This window comes from Danio aesculapii, chromosome 13 (assembly GCF_903798145.1).
Source record: "Danio aesculapii chromosome 13, fDanAes4.1, whole genome shotgun sequence".
In the NCBI taxonomy this organism is placed as follows: domain Eukaryota; kingdom Metazoa; phylum Chordata; class Actinopteri; order Cypriniformes; family Danionidae; genus Danio; species Danio aesculapii.
In genome coordinates this window covers 42,824,523-42,845,831 of record NC_079447.1, presented here as the reverse complement: position 1 = coordinate 42,845,831, position 21,309 = coordinate 42,824,523, and the positions used below count along the sequence as shown (strand labels likewise).

The 21,309-nt window shown below is 37.0% G+C and overlaps 1 protein-coding gene across 2 annotated transcripts in view; it reads right to left on the bottom strand.

The window, feature by feature from the left end:
• ttc7a (tetratricopeptide repeat domain 7A) overlaps positions 1-21,309 on the bottom strand; it is a 78,225-nt gene that overhangs the window by 24,836 nt on the left and 32,080 nt on the right. For both annotated transcript variants that reach the window (XM_056470705.1, XM_056470706.1), the window contains exons 9-15: positions 20,232-20,369; positions 19,537-19,620; positions 15,876-15,980; positions 8,407-8,524; positions 8,222-8,279; positions 1,951-2,023; positions 1,534-1,694 (exon numbers count right to left, since the gene is read on the bottom strand). In XM_056470705.1, the coding sequence (XP_056326680.1) occupies positions 1,534-1,694; positions 1,951-2,023; positions 8,222-8,279; positions 8,407-8,524; positions 15,876-15,980; positions 19,537-19,620; positions 20,232-20,369 (737 nt within the window). The remainder of the gene's footprint in view (positions 1-1,533; positions 1,695-1,950; positions 2,024-8,221; positions 8,280-8,406; positions 8,525-15,875; positions 15,981-19,536; positions 19,621-20,231; positions 20,370-21,309) is intronic.

Below are 21,309 nucleotides of genomic sequence, written 5' to 3'. Positions count from 1 at the left end.
ATTTCTGCCTTTATCACTGGTTTTAACTGTTTTATGAATCATTTTATGAAACTTTATTTGATTTACATATTAAAATAGATAGATCTGTATGAAGTTTACAATGTATGATACAAATGTCACTGAAAAGCGGACAGGAAGCATGAACATATAGCACTGCGGCACACATGAACTCTCTATTGGAGAGAACCAAGCGGCAACATCCCACTAGAGCGAATACGGAAGTAACTGAAACTGCAATTCATCGACTGGCCTATGGGGGCTGGCTCCAGAAACTCCAGATGTTCACTGACTGCCATGCTAAATTGGCCAATTTTACAGCCGATAAAACATGTTTACAGTCTGGTACAAAAGATGGTTTTGGTGCATATAGCTAATATTACCCTTCATGACAATTGTGAGGGGGATGCATTTTTTTTTAACTCACTGCTCGCCATCGTGTCACCTCAGCTGTTTCTGGCTGATTAGCCGCTGAACTCTGCATATTTATCATATTTTTGTTTTGTTTTATGTGACACTACTGTGATAAAAATTTTGTTACACTTTAATTTAAGCACTTATCTTTTGAAGTTATTTCACCAACCTTGGAATTCAAGTACTTTCAAAATGCAGAACGCTGCTTTCAGATTTCACTAGGTTTGACAAAGACACACAACTACACACACACTGAACTATTGACATAGGGGAGGATAGATCCATGCTTTTATATTGTTTAGGCCATACTCTGATCCTACCATTTGAATTTTGCAGCATGAATCGAGATTTATCAAACCATGAAACCCTCTTCTACAGTACAATTTTGGTGAACCAGTGCAGTAGTTTATGTGTTCAGAGATTCTCTTCTGCTGTATTTTGAATTTCTCTTACCTTTCAGATTGAACCAGTGTGGCTGCCCTATCAAACCACTGGCTGAACAAAGCCTCGTCATTCAACTCTAGTCTACTATCTTTTCTTTTTTTTACAATTTCGGCCCATTCTCTGTAAACCAGGGATGTCAAACTCAATTCCTGGGCCGCAGCTCTGCACAGTTTAGTTCCAACCCTAATTAAACACACCTGATCAAACTAATTGAGTCCTTCAGGCTTGTTTGAAACCTACAGGTAAGTGTGTTGGAGCAGGGTTGGAACTAAATTGTGCAGGGCTGCGGCCCTCCAGGAATTGAGTTGGACATCCCTGCTGTAAACCCTAGAGATGGTTGTGTGTGAAAATCTGAGTAGTTCAGCATTCAGATTTTGATTCTCAGTTTAAACTTCAGCAGTTCATCTTAACCTAGTTGCTACCATGTGATTAGATTATAATATATTTGGGTCAACAGGTGAAAAGATGTACCTGATGCAAATGTGAGAATAAGTACGCAAGTAAAGTAACTATGAAAGTAAGTAATTGAATACAGACATACAAATAAACATATACAGTATACATATTTATACATGTTTATGTCATTTGGAATGGCACGATAGTGAGTAAACAATGACAGAGTTTTCAATTTCAATGAACTATTATTTTAGTAGAAAACTTACATATATAAACACTTACTTGAAGTTGTCCGGGTGCTGGTTAAGGGCAAGTTTAAGCGTATCAAGAGAATGTTGGTAGTGTTTCTGGGCACTCAGAAGTAAAGCCAGAAGATGCAGGGAGTGCAGATCATCTCCACGAATATTCAGAGCCAACTGCAATGGCTCCATCGCTTCTGACAACTATCCCAAACACAAGAAGTCACATCAGGGAACAACACTAAATTTAAAGGTCCAATGTTAAACATGCAGTAAGAAAATTATTATATAAGATCTAGACAAGAACTACTGATAAAATCATGTGATATTGAGAGCTGTGTTAGCAAAAAATGAAAAAAACTACACACTCAGTCAAAATAAGAATTAACGTAAAAGTGTTTTCTGACGAAAATCTGATATTTTGATGCTATTATGGAGGAACTGATGTTAGCAAACTAACCTGTCGGACCAGAGCGAACTGCAGAGAGAGGTAGAAGGAAATCTGAGGATCTTGAGGGTCCAGTGCATGTGCTCTAAAGTTGAAGTTAAAAAAGTCTAAAGCTTACATTTCTTTAAATATATATTATTAAATTACACATTAAAATGACATTAAATTTACACATTAAAATGATTTCTGTTGAGATAACAACATTAATGATAATTAATGTGTTGTCAAGATCTACCGTATGACATTACCGTATACAGAAATACAGTCTTATGCAAAAATTTGGCCACCCCTTTCATAAGTGGAAGCCATAGCCTGCTGGCCTTTTTCAAATCAGCAATTTCATACCCTAAAAAAAAAGCCACATTTCAGTTCTGACATAACATTTATTTAATCAACAGATGCAATGCAATTTAAGCCATAACAAAAACAGATAGGTGCACAAATTTAGACACCCCAACAGAATAATGACATCAATCTTTTGTACAGCCAGCTTTTGCTGAAATAACAGCCTGTAGACGCTTCTTATAGTCAAAGATAAGTCCCTGAATTCTTGCTGAAGGCATTTTGGGCCATTCTTCCTTACAAAATTTCTTCAGTTTAGTCAGGTTTGATGGGTGCCAAGCATGAACAGCCCTATTCAAATCAATCCATAGATTTTCTATGATGTCCTGCAGAAACATCAAACCTGCCGCAACCCTGCCTCTTGACTGATCCCTGATCATTGTTCTTCAGAATGTGCTGATACTGGGTGGAATCCATGTGACCTTTAACTCTGACAAGGTTTCCAGTACCTGTGCTTGTCACACATCCACACAGCATGATGGACCCTCCACCATATTTTACAGTAGGGAACATGTTCTTCTCCTGGTATGCTGTGTTATTTTTCCGTCAGACAAAGCGCTTTTGGTTGTGGCATCTGTCCACAGCATATTTTTACAAAATGATTCAGGTTTGTCCAGATGAGCCTTTGCATACCTCAAACGACTCTTCTTGTTGGCAGAATGCAGAAAAGACTTCTTCTGCATCACCTTCCATTGACCTGTTCTTTGTGAAGATGCAATGAACTATGGAATGATTTACAATCACATTATCCGCAGCAAGATGTTTCTGGAGCTCTTTGAAGGTGGTCTTTAATTTGTCTGTGACCATTCTAACCATTCTTCACCTTTGCCTTTCAGATATTTTTCTTGGTCTAGCACATCTTTCCTTCACAACAACTGTTCCTGTGGCCTTCCATTTTCTTACTATATTTCTGACTGTGGCGATAGAGACTTTAAACTTTTGTGATAGCTTTTTGCATCCTTCTGCTAACTCATGTAGGTGAATTATCCTAGTCATATTCCAGTCATTAGGAAGTTCTTTAGAGGTTCCCATGTTGCTACTTTCTGGTTCACGATAAGGAACATCTAGCTATCAGCTATCTTAAATATCCTTTTTCTTGATTGGTTGCACCTGTGTTAGGTTCACCGAGTCACTCAAATCAATTCTGTGTTGTAATCAATTAGCATTAAGTGACTACAGGTTTTGAAATCTACACAAAAGAAAGGGTTCCCAAACTTTTGCATAGCCTATTTTTCAGTTTCAATTTAATACTACATTATACATTATCAATTCTACACTACGGATGTCTGTCTAAAAACATGACATCATCTATCTTTCTCTATAAACCGAATGGCATTTCACTGTGATCTTCACTTATAAAGAAAGAGCACATAATTATGCAGCCACAGAGGGGTGCCCAAATTTTTGCATAAAACTGTATGTCTAGGTATATTAAGATCTCTGATCACATCAATCTATGACACCTTTAACAAATTGTATCAATGCGTTCTATGGCACCTTTAAAACAGCTTAATTAATAAACTTACAACTTTAGTGTAAATAGATGGATCAAGAGCTGAAGTTTATACAATCCATTCACAATAGAAAGGGTATAAAAACTGGGCCCCAACATTTAAGCAAAAAACAACTGTTAAACTAAAGAAGAAATAAACAAAATACACTCAATAAAAATATAATTGCTACATGTTTGTTTTTGCTTAAATTTTTCAAGAGCTGAACTCTGTATACACAAAACCCTCAAATATTCTTCGCACGTTTGTCTAAATTTGTTAGTGAGCACTTCTTTCCAAAATAATCCATCCAAAGTTGCTTGATATTGGCAGGAACTGGAACACACTGTCTTATACGCTGATCCAGATCAGCCCAAACATGCTCAATGGTGGTGATATATGATATGTATGATGGACATGCAAGAACAGGGATGTTTTCGTCCTTCCAGGAATTGTGTATAGATCCTTGCAACATGGGACCATGCATTATCATGATGTTTGTGGATGAATGGCACAACAATGGGCCTCAAGATTGTTTTGCAGTATCTCTATACATTCAAAATGTCATCATTAACATACAGCTGTGTTTGTTGACCCTAAAACACCACAACCACACCGCCACCATGGGCCACTCAATGTTGACATAAGCAAACTGATTACCCACACGATCCCAAACATGCTGCTTTGATCCACCTGTAATGTGGAAACCTTGATTTATTGAAGAAGAGAACACCTCTCCAAAGTCCAGGATGAACGCAAGTCAGTTACAACGATGAACTAAATTGTAGTCAGGTCGAGATCCCGATAAAATTCTCTGATATGGTTTCTGCTTGTGCAGAAATTCTTAAAGAAGCTGGATGTAGACGTTCTGGTTGGTGTAGTTACACATCTGCAGTTGTGAGGCCAGTTGAATGCAAAGGTCAGTTGAATGCAAATTCTCTTAAACGGCTTTGGAGACAGCTTATGGTAGAAAAATGTAAACATTGTAAATTCAGTAAATTCAGAACAGTAAATTCACAGGCAACAGCTCTGGTGGACATTCCTGCAGTCAGCATGCCAATTACATGCTACCTCAAAAATTGTGACATCTGTGACATTGTGCTGTGTGATAAACGGCACATTATAGAGTGTGCACATCATTACAGATGTGTGCAATAAACTTGAAAAAGCACACCTGACAGGTATATGGATTATTTTGGAAAAGGAAAAGTGTTCACTATAGCCCAGCTCAAACTATGTGATTTTTAAAAATCCCAAAATGTTTGTAGGGACGGCATGATGGTGAAGTGGGTAGCGCTGTCGCCTCATAGCAAGAAGTTTGCTGGTTCCATCCCCGGCTGGGTCAGTTAGCATTTCTGTGTGGAGTTTGCATGTTCTCTCTCCCCCAGAAGTCCAAAGACATGCGCTATGGGTGAATTGGGTAAGCTAAATTGTCCATAGTGTATGTGTGTATGTCCTGGTCCTTCAGGATGGGGGTTGAGCGTTGGGCTAACGATCTACCTCGTTAAAATGAGATGTTACGAAACACCATCATGGGGCAGCTAAATATCAACTTCGATATAAACGGCCCTGGGAGTAAGTATAAATAAATGTTTGTAGATTGTAGATCACAGTGCACGAACATGATTCCCATGTCACACTTTAAGATCTCCGTTGTCATATTCTATCACAATCAAGATGTGGCAAACACAGACAAACAAGAAATTCACCCAGAGTTCTATCCATGACACATTTACTGACCCGCGCTCTGGAATGATACCTCACAGAAACATAAACAATCTGTAAGGTAATTTAGCGTGGCTTAATTATAAAATCAGAAAAAAGGGTTTAGGTTGAAGGGTTGAAGTTGTGTCACTGATTGCATCAACAGATTTGATGCTCCTGTTGGTTTTTGGTTTGAAAATCATCCTAGCTGAAGTCACCTCTGACACTGCCAAATTCATTGGAAAAATTCGATTGCAACAGCCATTTAGCGGCTGTCTGTGAACATTTCAAACCAACAATTAAAGACCACAGATTTTAGTATTGTCTCAGAAGACCAAATCGTGGCTGAAATCACAGTGTGAGCAGGGTTGAAAAAGTTTCAGATCTTTTGAGTTTAGCTCATGAAAAAAATGGAAGCAAAAACAACTGAGGTGCGTTTAGATTTTTGTTGAATGTTTTGGTTAAACATTAAAACCAATTTCGGTTTTAATAATTTATAAAAACCAAACAGTCATGAGATTATTTCTGATTGTTTTCTTCTATTTACTGCACATGCGTTTAACTCAATTCAATTTCAGCATATTCAAATGTTTTCTATAGGACACAAAGACAGAAGCAAAGGAGAAAAATTCTCCATACAGATATGGCTACTGAGAATGTGCGAGTGATCTAAAGTAATGTCGCACATCTCCGTAGTAAACTGCGGCACAACACAACATGGTCTAACACAACAAATACATGACCAGCAGGAGGCAGTTATGTAACAGTGAACATACTGAACTGATATACTGTAGCAGCCAGAGCACGTGAGCGGAGCTAAGCGGTGTGAAAGCGGCATTCTTTCTTATGCTTTTTTTCTTTCAGTACAGTTTTTTAGTAATATTTTAATAGGCCTAAGTGATCAACTGTGTATTTTTTAGCCCATTTATTTAGACAACTGTGTGTGTTATCTTATACTACAGTTTAACAGACTGTTAGCCTGAACATAATTCGCTTCAACGGCCTTGCCTTATTAATGCATATCCTTGTTTTAATTAAAGTTATACTTTAATAATTAACTATGAAATGGAAAAATTCGTTCCTGAAATAGTCCTACTAAATCTGTGAAACAAAACAATTTACTTACAAGTTAATTCAAAGCATTTAAGCCTGCATGAACATGAACACACACAGGTAGGAAATTAAAATCGAACAGATTCTAAAATGAATTGAATGAATGAATTGAAGTCATAATATGTAGGCTAGCTTAAAAAGAACTTTTCTAAGCACGTGCCGTGAATTTGTCTGCATGTCATCAGGACTCCGTAGCCTAACAACAGGCACCAACAAGCCTTGCACCTAGTCGTGCATTTATACTTCTGTGCGCTGTTTCTGTTGCTCTGCAATACACTTCCGAAACGCTAGCTGGCAGTAAGTGTCTATGTTTCTCTGTGTCGAGTTCCTTCGCTGGTGTTTTGTTTTTTCTGAACGCTTCCTTAATGTACAAGTGGCTCAAATTCGCTCATTTTGAGGCAGGAACAGGCAGACGTGCAACAACTTTAATCATAAGGTAAACACAAAACAGCAGTCTCCATCCGGAGCTCCTTCACAGGACTCCACACTTGTAAACACCTGCTGCATCATGGTTGCGCTGCTCTCACCTCCGCCCACACTCGTCAGCGCTACCAAGCCGACCAATCAGAGAGCTTGTGCTATGCATAGGCGTTACATTTTTTGAGGTGCACGTCAGCGACGTCGATGACCACGACGAGGGGCTATACGTCCATGTGTAGGCTGCACTGTAGCATACGAGTGCGCTTGACGCAAAAGTATAAATAAGCCTTAAGGCTGGGGAATGCACCATTTAAAAAAGCATATACTGTATATTTTAAATAAAATAGAACTTTGCTACCACATTAAAATAAAAATCTACTTAATTGTAATAGTAGTTCATTAAAGCTATGTAGTCAACTTATGCAGAGTTCAAACTGCATGATTTTAGCTCTGGCTGAAATCACAGGCAAATCGGTGCTCATTCACTTGAGTGACAATCACACAGTGTGAACAATCAAATAAACGATCTAAGAGAATCACTGATTAGTCGCAGACACCCGTGAAATATTTGGCATGCTAAAATTCTAAAGCTGTCTTGTGAAACGTGTTCTGATTGAAAATAATATCAGCGATTACCTACAGCCAATGAGAGAGCAGCATTCACTAGTGTGGGTATCTGCAGGCCAGCGGGAGGATAGGGGAGAAGTTAAAAGTGCTCATTTTTGATTCATTTGAACCCAAGAAATGGAGGAAAAACTAGAGTAAATTTGGCAGGAGCACCCGTGCACCTGCGTCTGTCATCTGAGCAATACTGAGGAGAAATGGCTGATTCCAGGTGAGCAAAATAAGTACATTTTCTTCCACACTAAAGGCTTCTTTCTCATTATGTGGTTAATAACAAAAGATACACTACGTGAACTTGCGTTGTTTCCATGTCATTTCTTGTGTGTGTTTGATTATGAGAAGTAGTTTGAACAACGTTGTCAGTGATTCTTATTTTTAATGAAACCCTCTGAAACCCTCTGTCGCCGATCCATCTTGCAGTGTAAACAAAGCAGCAACGAAACGCTACCCCAGATAGTCATGCAGTGTGAAAACATCTGTGACACGACTACTTTGAACATCACGCAGTCTGAACTCGGCATTAAAATTAGCAAAGGGTCTCAGTTCACAAGGACACATGCCAAAATGCATGAGATAAACGCCAAGCTTACCTCCTTAGTGACTGCAGCGCTCTTCTGTTGAACTCATCGCAATCAGCTTTCAGTGTGGCTGCAAACACAGTTAAACAATGAGTCATGGCAGACATGAGGGAACAGAGAGCAGCTGAGGACAGATGCATGTCTGGATCATTTTTTAGGTTCAGGGAAGGATAATAAAGTTTTAAAGACAGGCTTACCATCAGAGGCCTGCAGACTACGGCACAGACCTATGGCCAGATGAGCTCGAGCAAGGGACTCCTCGGCACAGTCTCCTAAAGCAACTACACCTGCTGACAGGGATACCGCATCCTCCAGCTGACATGCGCGCGCACACACACACACACACACACACACACACACACACACACACACACACACACACACACACACACACACACACACACACATTTATACATGTATTAGATGTATGGATGACTTATATGAACAGTTGTTTTTACAGTGTGAAATACTTGGTGTAGCTAGTAGTCAAAGACCAAATTGAAGTTTGGATGGTTTAACTCCAACAATTTTAAGAAAAGAGAGAGAGAGAGAACATCGACCATCAACATTGACAACTTTAGGCCAAATCCTGATATAAATAATATTGTAATAAATCAATCATGTAAATACATAAATTAGTGATTTTAAAATGTGCTGCAAAATCTATTAGTCAAATGCTTGGAATAATCCAGATTTTTAATTAGGAATCCGATCATGTGACCAGAAATCAGGCCTGATCATGCGGTTTTAAACTCGATCGGAATCGGAAGTTACCTCCCAATCAAGACTCGAATATATATATATTTTTAACACATCTATAGTTATGCAGTGGCACATAGTTAGACCTCTTTCTTGATTGACACACAGAAACAGCAACATGTGCGACATGACATCACTTTGTTGCAGAGACGCTATTGATTAAATGCCGATAAAGTAAAACACAGAAGCAGTTTGAAGCGGAAAGCGCGAGTATGTGGTAAAGTCTAGGGGCTCTATTTTAACGATCTAGGCGCAAAGTCTAAAGCGCATGGCCGAATCCATTTTCGCTATTTTAAGAACAGAAAAATATGCGCTGCACCACGGCGCATGGTCTAACAGGGTTGAGCTTATTCTCTTAATGAGTTATGGGTGTGTAAGTTCCTCAAAATAGCCACGCCAACAATGCGCCTTAACACACCTCTTTTCTAGACCAGAACACCCACGAGTCCACAACATGGCAGAAAATGGGAAAATTAAGGTTGCGTTGGTCCGAAAAAAGCAACATGCCAAGGGCAAAAAGGTCTTGCACCTTATTGCGCCAGGTGTATGATAAGCAGGGTGTATGATTGGCCTAGATAGGATACAGCTGTGGATACGCACATCAACACAGCATCGTTTATGTGACACTGTATACAATAATTAATAATTTTACAGTGCTGTGATGGTTGGTTTTAAGGTTGGGGTTGTGGTAGACGTTAATAAAATACAATTAATGAGAAATTTTATAAATAATTCTCATTAAATTCCGGTCGCAACCATATCTGATCTAGCAACAACTCGAGTATGTCTGCTGTCTGGAGGTATTATAAAGTTGAAGACAACATAGCCATAGCAAACTGTGACATATGTAAACTTGGGATTGCATAAGATGAAGAATTGATGTTACTTGTTACTTGATTGTTCAAGCTACCTCACAGATGTGCTCTGTTTGTTAACAGAGTTGTAGAATGTTAAAATAAGGTGAATTAAATAAAAAAAATAAGGAACATCCTGAATCTGTTTCTTTGCTCTTCTTTATTCTTTTTTTTATGTATTATAGAAGTATCACATCGGGTTTCGGTATCGGTAGAATCAAATGACTCAGGGACATACCTATTTTAAATCATGGAATTTAAAGGTTCATTCTAATACACTGATTTATTTTCCAATTATTATTAAAACCAGTGTTGAAAACAGTAGCACTATTACCCTGACAATTGCAAAAGCTTGAGTCAGTAAGACTATTTTTTTAAAATGAAGAAATTCATACTTTTATTCAGAAAGCACACATTGCATTCCTGAAAACATGATTATAAATTATTTCTATATAAAAACGTGAAGAAAATACAGTAATAGTTTAACAATAACAAAACTAAGCACCACTAACTCAACATATAATGGTCAACAGTGCAAATAATATAAAGAACAAATTAATAAATTAACACCAATGGACCCTTTTGACAAGCCTGTTACGATGCGTTTAACGGTCATCAGGATCTAAAATCCTTAAAAGTTTTTAATATTTAGATTTTTTTTTTAAATGTATGAACATTTATATGCATTTATGTATGTAGTGTATCATCTTTGCTTTAAATTACAAATAACAAATTACCACTTGTGACAGTAAATTTGACTTTATTCTCTCCTCTGGATGCCGTCATCAGTCTCACACATTTTTTTCCTTTTTTTGACTGTCTTTATAACACCATCGTACAGTTTTTCTTTTAGTATTTCAGCAAATAAGATTGTAAAAAAAATTATTTGTTGTATTCTCCCATTCACTGCGCTCTAGGTTTTCCCAACTATGACGACTTCAGCTACTGTGAAACCAGGAAATGTGAAAAGGGTCTATATGGTGTTTGGTAAAGAAAACATTACAATAAAACAATTTATGTATAGGAGCATATAGCACTGAACATTTTTATGTAAAAATTGTGCTTTAATCACAGGATTAAGTTACATTTTTCGAGTATATTAAACCATAAAACAGTTGCTTTAAAATTTGAAACATCTGTCACAATATTAATATTTTTGCTGCATTTTTGATGACATATATTCAAACTTGGTGAGTATAAGAAATGACTCCAACTGCTTAAATACTTACTGCCAAACTGTAACAAAACTTTGAGTACATTTAAACAGACAATGGTCAACATTTAAAGTGGATCAAAACCATCAAAGTTGTCCGAAACTTTAGACTTAATTTTGAACATGTAAAACATAAAAATTAATTAATACCTACAATTAATAAACAAACAATTTAATAAATAGGTAATTTAAAAAATAACAATTCATAAAAATAAACAATAATCCACAACAATAATCATTACCTTAACATCATGGTTCTGCCATCTTATTCTTATTCTAATACACTTATTTGTAAGTAAATAAACAGTAGGAACACCAATCAAACATGTTCTTCCTCCATATAAAATCTGAAGGCCATAATTATTGCTTTTTAAAGTAGGTCACACTTGGACATTGCTTGTGTTCCTCTCCTAATTTCACTCCTAAAACTATTAAACAACACCCATTCTTGTTTTGGGACAATGTTGAAAAAATTGATTCACTTCGAATGTTGACTACTGTATATTGACACAACAAATGCCTTGTTTGGATGCAGGGAAGGTTAAAAACCGGTCTGTGACTGTATGATGGCGTGCTATCTGGCATTAAATCTTGTGCATTAAGTTCATGTGGCTATACGACCCTATTGTGCTATAAGCCTCTTATAGCGTGCTTTCTGTATTCAGCACTATGCCAACAGATGTGCCCTAATCTCTTTCAACAGTTTAGTGTCCATTTGATTGATGGTGTTGTGACTGTACATTGCATTGTGTTAAAAGTATATCTACAATTGTTATACTTATTAGAGTCTAAATCTCAGCTCAATCTAGTACTTACTGATACACACAGTACAGTGAATATTATAAAAACAAATCAACAATCCAGATATATGCTTCTCTTGGGTCCTTGTTTCAACTAGACTAGAAATAACTTAAAATAGACTAAAAGAGCTAGTTTTAACTAAAATATATTAGGATTGTTTCTGACATGACAACTCTTGGAGAGATTTAGTATGGTAATAAATATCTATAAGGCAATGTTGATGTGTTTAGTCTTCACAGCATAGATCTGCTACGCTGCTGCTGGTTTGATTATTATGGCACAGCAAGTACCAAGACTTGTAGACCTCAAGGTCTCCAAAAAACATCGTAGAATAACACTGAGCATTTAAAATGTTGAGAAGCAAGTTCATTAGCCGTTGAGGGCACAGCATCTCCTGCACCATGTAGTAATGACGTAGGAGCAGATTAGGTGACCTATTAACCTGTGCATGCATAGAGTTTCATGACATTACTTTGTATATGGATTTGTGGAATTAGGATTTATAGAGGTGAGGATCCATGTGCAACATTATTAAGCAGAATAGTCAGACAGGCAATGATCAAAACAGGAGCAAACTGGAGCATCTAGGTAATCCAAAGAATGGTCAAAATAACAGGCGAATGGTCAGGACAGTAAGGATGACTGACACTGACATTTCGACACTATTTTTGCACTAAAGCACGATCTGAAACACCCAGGTCACGTAACTAAGGTGATTCGAAACACCCAAGTCACGTGACTAAAGTGTTTTAAAACACCAGGTTTTTCAAAAGCATCGGTCATTTCAGAAGCGATTCGAGACCTGGCAAATCAGCATTTGACTGACAGGGTCAGAAAAAAAAACTCTGTCTCATGTAGCCTAGTGGACCATGCGTGTGCACACTGCTACTGTGCTGCAAATGGTCTGGGTTTAATTATCAACTCGTACAATTACTCTGAAATCTGTGATTTGATGTATTTTATTAATGTTACTTTTTTATGATCAAAACATAACAAATTTATTCGCAAAGTGTTCATTCGGATGTCAGACTAATGTTAAAACAAAACACGTTACAAGAACAGAGCATTTAAACTCATACATCTATAGCTGCATCGCCCTGGATTCAAACCCATTATATCTGCATGCTAGTCAGGAACTCACATCGCTTCACTAAATCACTTGAATCTTCGACATTACAATGTGGGGGTTAATACCTCAGTTTGCTTTACTGTTTCTTTGCTAAAGCTGTGCCAGAGCAATATATAAAAAATGACCACTAGGTGTCACTAGAAACAGTTTCGAAATGTGTCGAAACTTTGACACATTTGCTTCAACTGTTTCAGTGTTTCATGAAGCCTTGCTTTGCCCTCCACTACAGGACAGGTGGCAAAACAACATGAACAAAGAAACAAACAATGGTCAAAACATGGCTAGACAAGGCAAGGATAACACTTAGAACTGCTCACTTACAGTTTACAAGACTCAGCAACAATGTGTGAGTGTGCTGTGTTTATAGTCCATCAGATTAAGCCTTAACAGCTTCAGCAGTGTGTGTTTGCAAATAAGGGGAATCTGGGACAGGCGTGTGAGTGAAGTGCACGATGGGCTCTCTAGTTCATTAAAGAGGTAGATTTGTAGTTGTAGCTGCAAATGCTAGATCCCTGGTGATCGTTACTAGAGCTGCGCGATATTGCAGAAAAAAATATCACGATATAATGTTTCATATCATTCGATATCGATAATTATTGAAGATATTTTTTTTGTGAAATAAGTTTTTTTATTTGGTCATTGAATAAGCTTACAATAATCACAGATTCCAGGATAAGTTTTTTTCTGATATGCACACATTTACAAAAACAAACAAAAACAAAACAAAAACAAACACCCCAAGCCCAGCCTGTAAATTTAGAATACAGTGATAATCAAAACAACTTTTTACAACATATTGCTTTGGGGGGAATAATTCCCCATCAAGTGACAAAAGAAAGGGCCTCAAATCTTCTGAAATTGTCCAACGTTGCCTTTTTTTAAAATATATCTGGTTCGTTCCAAGTGCAGAGTAGATATCAATTCTTCAAGCCATAGTTTAGCAGTTGGAGGATTAACATTTTTTCAGCATAATAATAGCAGCTTTTTGGCTGTAATCAAACAATATGTAAGGAATTTCTTTTGTGTACTGCTCAATGAATATGTATAATCAGAATGTCCTAATATAATAAGTACTGGGTCAGGATCTATGTGTTGATCAAGAACATCTGAAAGCACTTTAAAAACCTCATTCCAGAATCCCTGTATTTTACGACAGGATACAAAACTATGAGCCAAATCAGCTTCTTCTGATTTGCACTTATCACAAATGGGAGATATATTGGGGAAAATCCTATGTAATTTCTTTTTGGAGAAATGTAGCCTATGTAGGACCTTGAACTGGATGAGGCATAATCTAGTGTTGATTGATTGCTTATCAATATATTGAAGATATTTTTAACAATCCATTTAGGTATATTAGGATTTTTATTTAACCGCTTTATTTCAATTTACCAACATTACTAAGGCAAATAATTTTAATAGTCAAAACAAAAATATTTCAACAAAATACCTGATCTGTTTATAATAAAATAAACATAAGTGTTAAAGAGACCCCTTAACTTGATAAATAACATGTTACAAAGTGTGTGCAATGGTGAAGGTAGATCAACATCTGTAAGGTGTAAATAATAATGATACAGTAAACCTAAAACTCTGTAAACAAAACAAATTATGCTAATCAAATCTGAGCTTTCAAGTAAAGGAACCAGCCATCATTAATTGTGAAGTTGAATAACTATTACCCACTATGCTAAAACTCTTTCAGATGGGGAGCTAGTGGTTGGGATGCACAAGAAAAGAAACCAAAAAGCCACTCTGGCAACATCCTTACATCCCAATCTCCTCACTGCTGCTATACGGCACTCATTTTCGCGAGTGTTGATATTCTGACGTTAAGTGGCAAGTGCGAGCGCGTGGTTTCTTTGACCATTACAATGGGCTTTTGCGCTCGTGCTCCCCTGGTGTCTCTCGTAACTAAGTGACCATCAAGCGTTTTCTCAGAGGATGACAAGTTTATGGAGAAAATTAAAAAGCGCTGCAGTGATTGGATGCGCTGTGTTTGTCTCAGCTAATTAGTCTGCCGTATTTACTGAAGATTGGTTAGTTCTACTTGCATTAATCGTGGTGTGCTCGCGACATTCGGAAAAGTTCAGATGTTTTTCAACTCGGTGTACCTGGAAAATGTGCATGAGTCACATGTGCGCCACTTGCATGTGCTTGTCTCTTTGTTTCACGTTGTGAAAGTCGCACGCCTTTATTGTAAATGATAAACTTACACCCTAAACTTATTGGCATTGCTTCCAAGGTGCATGCGCAGCAGCCACATTTTAATAAAACTATAGCCTTCATAAAAAAACTTTTCTTTAATCGATATTGACAATGGTGTTCGGTCAATAAATATTGATACCGATTCTATCGTCCAGCCCTAATCCTGACAGTCAGTAAGATTAGTTATTTTTTTAAAAGTCCCTCATTCTCATTCTCAAGAATATTAGAACTTAGATTATGTGATTTCTCTTTTAAACATTTTTGAAGTGTAAATTTAAAGTGATAGTAATGATGATTTTTCATTATTTTACCCCTAAGTGTTACACAATCAGAAGCCATTTCAATAAAACATTTAATGTTATCATTATAGAAAATGGTTTACCTTGACAAAACTGACAAAAATACTAGAAAGAATGTTTAAAAAAACATTTATTTACAAAAAGTATCGTGTAACTCGGTACATGTATTTATTCTCAACTTTTGAGTCATTTTTAAATGTAAAACATCAATTTTGTATTAAATAAAATATTTTTTATAAACTACATTAAAGTACATTAAAAGACTGGAGGTCTTTCTATAAACCTGTTAAACATATATTTATATTTATAAGAGAAATATTTACTGTTGTTTTTGTACTGAAATGTTTATTTTTTTTTAACTAATTTGAATATTATGTACATGTGCTTAGTGAGTTTCTCTCACCCAGTGCAAATGGTTGATGCACACTTTTGCTGCGAGCAGAGGTGGTATGGGGTCTTGTGGTCTCATTGCCGCACACTCTTTAAGGACTGCCACTGCATCCTCATTCTGCAAAATGATCAGAGATGATCTTTTATTTTTACACACTGTACATGGCCAATGACACTATTTAGATTCTCTTCGTATAAAAATATTTATCTGCATTAATATACAGAGTAACATAATCAAGTCTTTTCATTCACAAAAATAGAACCTTATGTACATATGTAATTCATGGATTAACATTGCTATTAGCACATTGATAAGTTTAAATGCCATGTTAAGGTTAAACAAGTAGAATGCTCTGTTCATTTTAATAACTAAAAACTAGACTTATATGCTCTATGTGTACGCCTATATGATGGGATATATATATATATATATATATATATATATATATATATATATATATATATATATATATATATATATATATATATATATATATATATATATATATATATATATACACACACACTCGAAACACACACACACACACACACACGCACACACACACACACACACACACACACACACACACACACACACACACACACACACACACACATACACACACAGACAGACAGACAGAAAGACAGACAGACAGACAGACAGACAGACAGACAGACAGACAGAATACACTTGGGGGAGCAATGAGGTGCCTTGCTCAGTTGGGTATCAAAGATGGAGAGAGTGCGGTTCATTCACTCCCCATTTTCACTTTCTGCCTGGAATTGCACATGCAAGCTTTCAATTAATCAAACTTCCTAACAATTAGACCACAACTGCCAATAAATAATACTGCAAAACTGTCCAAAAGCATGGCATAGTTTGAAAAGACATGAAAACACCAACCCTCTTCCAAATACACAGAGCTGTGAGTATTCCAGAGCACATCTGCTGGATGCAGCTTAAAAATGGTCTTTTAAAAAATAGGTAAATAGACTATTTCTGTCACTACCTCATTAAGTACCCCCCAAAAAGCTGGTCATTCATGAAAGTGAAATGCATGACAATGCAAACAATCTCAAATGGCATTTGTTTCAAGACTGAATCTGCAATTGCTCGCCAGTTCACCACTGGATAAGGATCAGTCTTGGCATCTTGATGTTTAAAGGAGTGGTCCAGAGGGTATATTAAAGGCTTGGTTGTATTTATAAGATGCAATACAATGTGTGTTCATGCTTCGTTTGTCGAAAATCACATTATTTTTTCAGAAACCTTACTTTGATTATATACAGCTACTGTATGAAAACGACTGTCATATTTCCTAGTTCCTCTGAAAGGCCCGCCATCAAGAGGCTCTGATTGGTCAGCTAACATAATGTGCTGTGATTCGCGGATGGGCTCCACGTCACCAGGAGAAGTGTCACTCCCCTACAAGCATGCGCTTTTACACTGTGTAAATACTGTCAGTCAGAGTAGCTGTTAGTCGTATCAGTTTGTGTCTGAATCAGACAGAAAATGGCACAGAAGACACAACTGAACCATATGTCTGCTCTCTAAAACTAAATCTGACAAGTGTCTTTCACATATATATTCGGAATAAGCATGTGTAAGTAATATGAAACGCTCACATATCTTTAGCAAGTTTGTTATTTGAGATGTAGAGCTCAGGGAAAGTGGCTGCATAGAGAGACACTGCATTGCTAATGAAGACTGTGGGTGTTTACAGGGTTTGACGGATAAAAATAAATTTGTAGGTAAATTGTTGACGGTGCCAAACAGCATTTTCCGTTGTTTACATCCTTTTTTACATCCTTGCTGCAAAATACCGTTAATGCTAGAAACTGTGAATTTAAAAGATTAATTTTAACAAATAAAAACACTTACAGGTTGCAGCTCACAATCCCCAGCTTTGTCTATTATGGTTGGAGCCATTCCTTCTTTGAGGAGTTTTTAGCCGAATCCAGCACTGAACTGGGAGAGATTCTGGAAGCTCTCCTTTGTCAAATGCTAGCTATATGTTTTCTATAATTCTCTGGAACGTAATTAAAATTTTATTGTAAGCACTTCTGTCTTTGTGTCGTGTCCTTTGGAAGCCCGTATACAAAAACAGAAAGAGCTCTGCGGAAATAGGACGGTATTTTAGCTTCCTCTGCTATAACATTACGGCGCCTCTGGCCACGCCCCTTTTCTGCGCTGGCTGTATGTGTGTAGTGAATGTGCATAACCTGTAGCGTTTGATCTCACTAGCCCAGATGGATATTTTTGTAGTCCCCAAACTTCGTTCGCTGTAGGCTTTGCTAGGCTAACTCTGTAAAAGCCAATCTTTCCATTTACATTGGTCTTGGAGCATATTACATTTAGAGATGTTCTTTATGTTCACACATCATTATTCCACATGATCCAAAGTTTAAAATATAATACCGTAGTAGACCACCCCTTTAAGAAAATTTGAACTGAAAGGCCAGGAATACCACAGGTGTATTTTAACAAAAAAATCCCAATAAGTTACACCCTGTGTCCGTAAGTTTCAGCCCAATGTGATAATATTGTCAGAAAAGACTACAGGTCAAAAACTGCATTTACACTGCAGATCTTGATGGTCAATTCCGATTTTGTGACTGTATCTAATTTTTTTTGATGAGCTGCTTACATTATCTTTTAAAAGTGACTCGTATCCCATTGTCTGCATTTACACAGCACACGGCAAAGGCGCAATGGCCAGGAAAAAAAAAAAAGAGCGGGCGCTGACTGACAGCTGATAATTAAAGAGCGCTCTTTTCTCTGTTCCTGTGTGTAATCTGTTTGCAGCTTTTGACAAGTTGTTTTACTATAGTTGTGACAGAAAGGTTCTCATTTGTCCATCTTCTTTTGATATATAGGCTTTTTTAAACCAGAAGGCATCTTAATGTCATGTCCATGGCGTGATTTATGCACGTGATGTATGCACTAGTTTTATTTTAGTTTATATTGGTTACGTGGCAGACAGTGTGCTCTCTCGCTCTCGTTAACATGCTTAAATACCTGTGTTATATGACAATATAAAAGCTGTTTAAGTCCTCGTGTGTGAGATTTAAGGTTTGGGACTTGGCTGAAGTCTGAGTGAAAATCCAATCTACCTGCTTACACTGTAGACACGAGGCCACAGATCCGATTGCTATCGGATAAATTTTCCACATATGAACAAGGCCTGAATCTGATTTGAGTAAATCGGAATCCGTGTGATTTGTTCCTGCTTACACGTACATGGGCCATATCCAATCTTTGCCACAAGGGAGAAATAAATCGGAATTGAGTCACTTGAACAATGCAGTGTAAATGCGGCCAAAATGACCCGAACCCAAGAGCATCGGTATAGCATAGCTACAACTAAAATTCCCTTAAATTTGAAAAGATAAAGATTATATTTATGAGCAAACATGTTTAGAAACGATTTTGTAAGACTGATCTCGTTTACTGTATAAGTACATATTATAGCATCTCTAATTTGCTACATGTGACTAAAAGCACTGTACATTTAGTTATCATGATTTTTTCTAAAGCTGCTTTAGAACGATGATAAATTTGATTTTGACCTTGAATACATACATTTTATTAAACATTAGAACTTCTTTAACATAATCAAAAGCAACAAATGACTAATAAATTAATAGAACTATAATGATGTCAGGAATCTTACCTTCCCACTTGCCATTAATGACAAGCCAAGCTGATACCAAAGATGAAACTCATTATAGGAGAACTTCATGGCCCGCTCCAAACACTGATGACAAAAAAATGACACATCACAGTCAGAAAGAAACTCTGAATCAGGGATTCAGCTTTCCAAGAAGCACTACAGAAGAAACAGAGCTAAATGATAATGCATTGTTCAGCAGAACTCAGTTTTTCTAGGAAGGATCTTGTTTCAGGCCTCATAGGGGACTGTGTGTATCCTGTACACATACCATCATGGCACATGCATGACTAAGTGCGCTTAAATTTGATGAGAAAGGGATTTACATTCGACATGCAAGCAGAAATGACTTGGAAATACTGAGTAAAAGCAGTGTAATGTGGGTTACCAGTGAAATGACATGGAATCAGTTGAAACGAACCAACTAAAAGCACTGAGATTCAGATTCACCTGAGATCGTCTCTGAGTAAACGCTCACCATCACACAATGGCTCAACTACTGAAACAACCTGAAGGACAGGGTGGAGGAGAAAGGGCTAATCACCCATACAACTGGGAGAAGGGGAAAGAGAGATTGAAAGATTGAAAAAGGCAACTTGTAGCAAAGGCGAAAGAAGCTACTACATAAAATACACGTCACTTCCGGTTCCCTTTTGCCAAACTTTAGGTCAATACAGATCTGTGCTGACTCATCTAACCTCTGACAGCATGGAGTACTGCCCTCTCCTGCCCATGCCGATGCTCAGCAGATCATAAACAGAGGAGGCATCTTGCATGCTGCTCTCTCTCGCCTCCCGGTGCTCCGGTGTGCGGCTGATCACTGCCTCACCACTGGCCTGCAGGGGACAACAAAGATGTATATAAAAAACTGTTTCCCAAATGTTCCAGTGATGCAGATATTTAAATTATTTTAAAAAATCTTAAGAATTACATTGACTTTCAGTTACCAAAGTATCTGTATGGGATGCAAGACCAAAGTCAAAGGAATCATTCACTCTAAAATACATATATTTTAAATACCTCAAATTGTTCTAAACATTGTACAGTGTTTTTTGGCTAATTGAATACAAAAGAGAGATTTCACTCATTAACCAAATGTCTGTCATTTAGTTTGTTCTGTTTAGGGTTGATTTAGATCAGGGGTGCCCAAACTTTTTCATATGAAGGGCCAAAAACCAAATATCACGGAGAGCCGTTGGCCGAAGGTAAATATAGGAAACTACTTTACATTAAAGTTGCCATGGGTAGTTTCCAAATTTATTTCAAAATAAACATAAAACATTGCTTTAAATTGTATTAACTAATGCGGTATAATTTTTTAAATGATAAAATATTACAATAAAAACATAAACAATCTCATTTATAACAGTGGAATCAATGCTAAATACACTAGTCAAGCAGAATCTGCCTTTGCCTTCATTTGCTCACTGATGTCTCTGCATTGTCTAATTATCTGTCGGGTGACAGTGTGTACTTTTAAGAAAGATTCATTTAAAACCTTTCATTTCATTTAGTTTTTTGTAGCTTAGCAATAAAACAAACAAACAAAATGTTACATTAATTTAAAAATCTCTTAACCATCCCCGTCATTCTCATTCTCTTCTCAGATGGGAGGTGGGCCAAACCAAAGGTTACTGTGGGCCAACTTTGGCCCTAGTTTGGGCATCTCTGCTTTAAATAAATGTATTTGACAAACAAATACAATACTCTAAAGATTTTAACTCAAATATTCACAAATGTCCATGCATATTTTTTTTTGTCTATACTCAAGTAAAA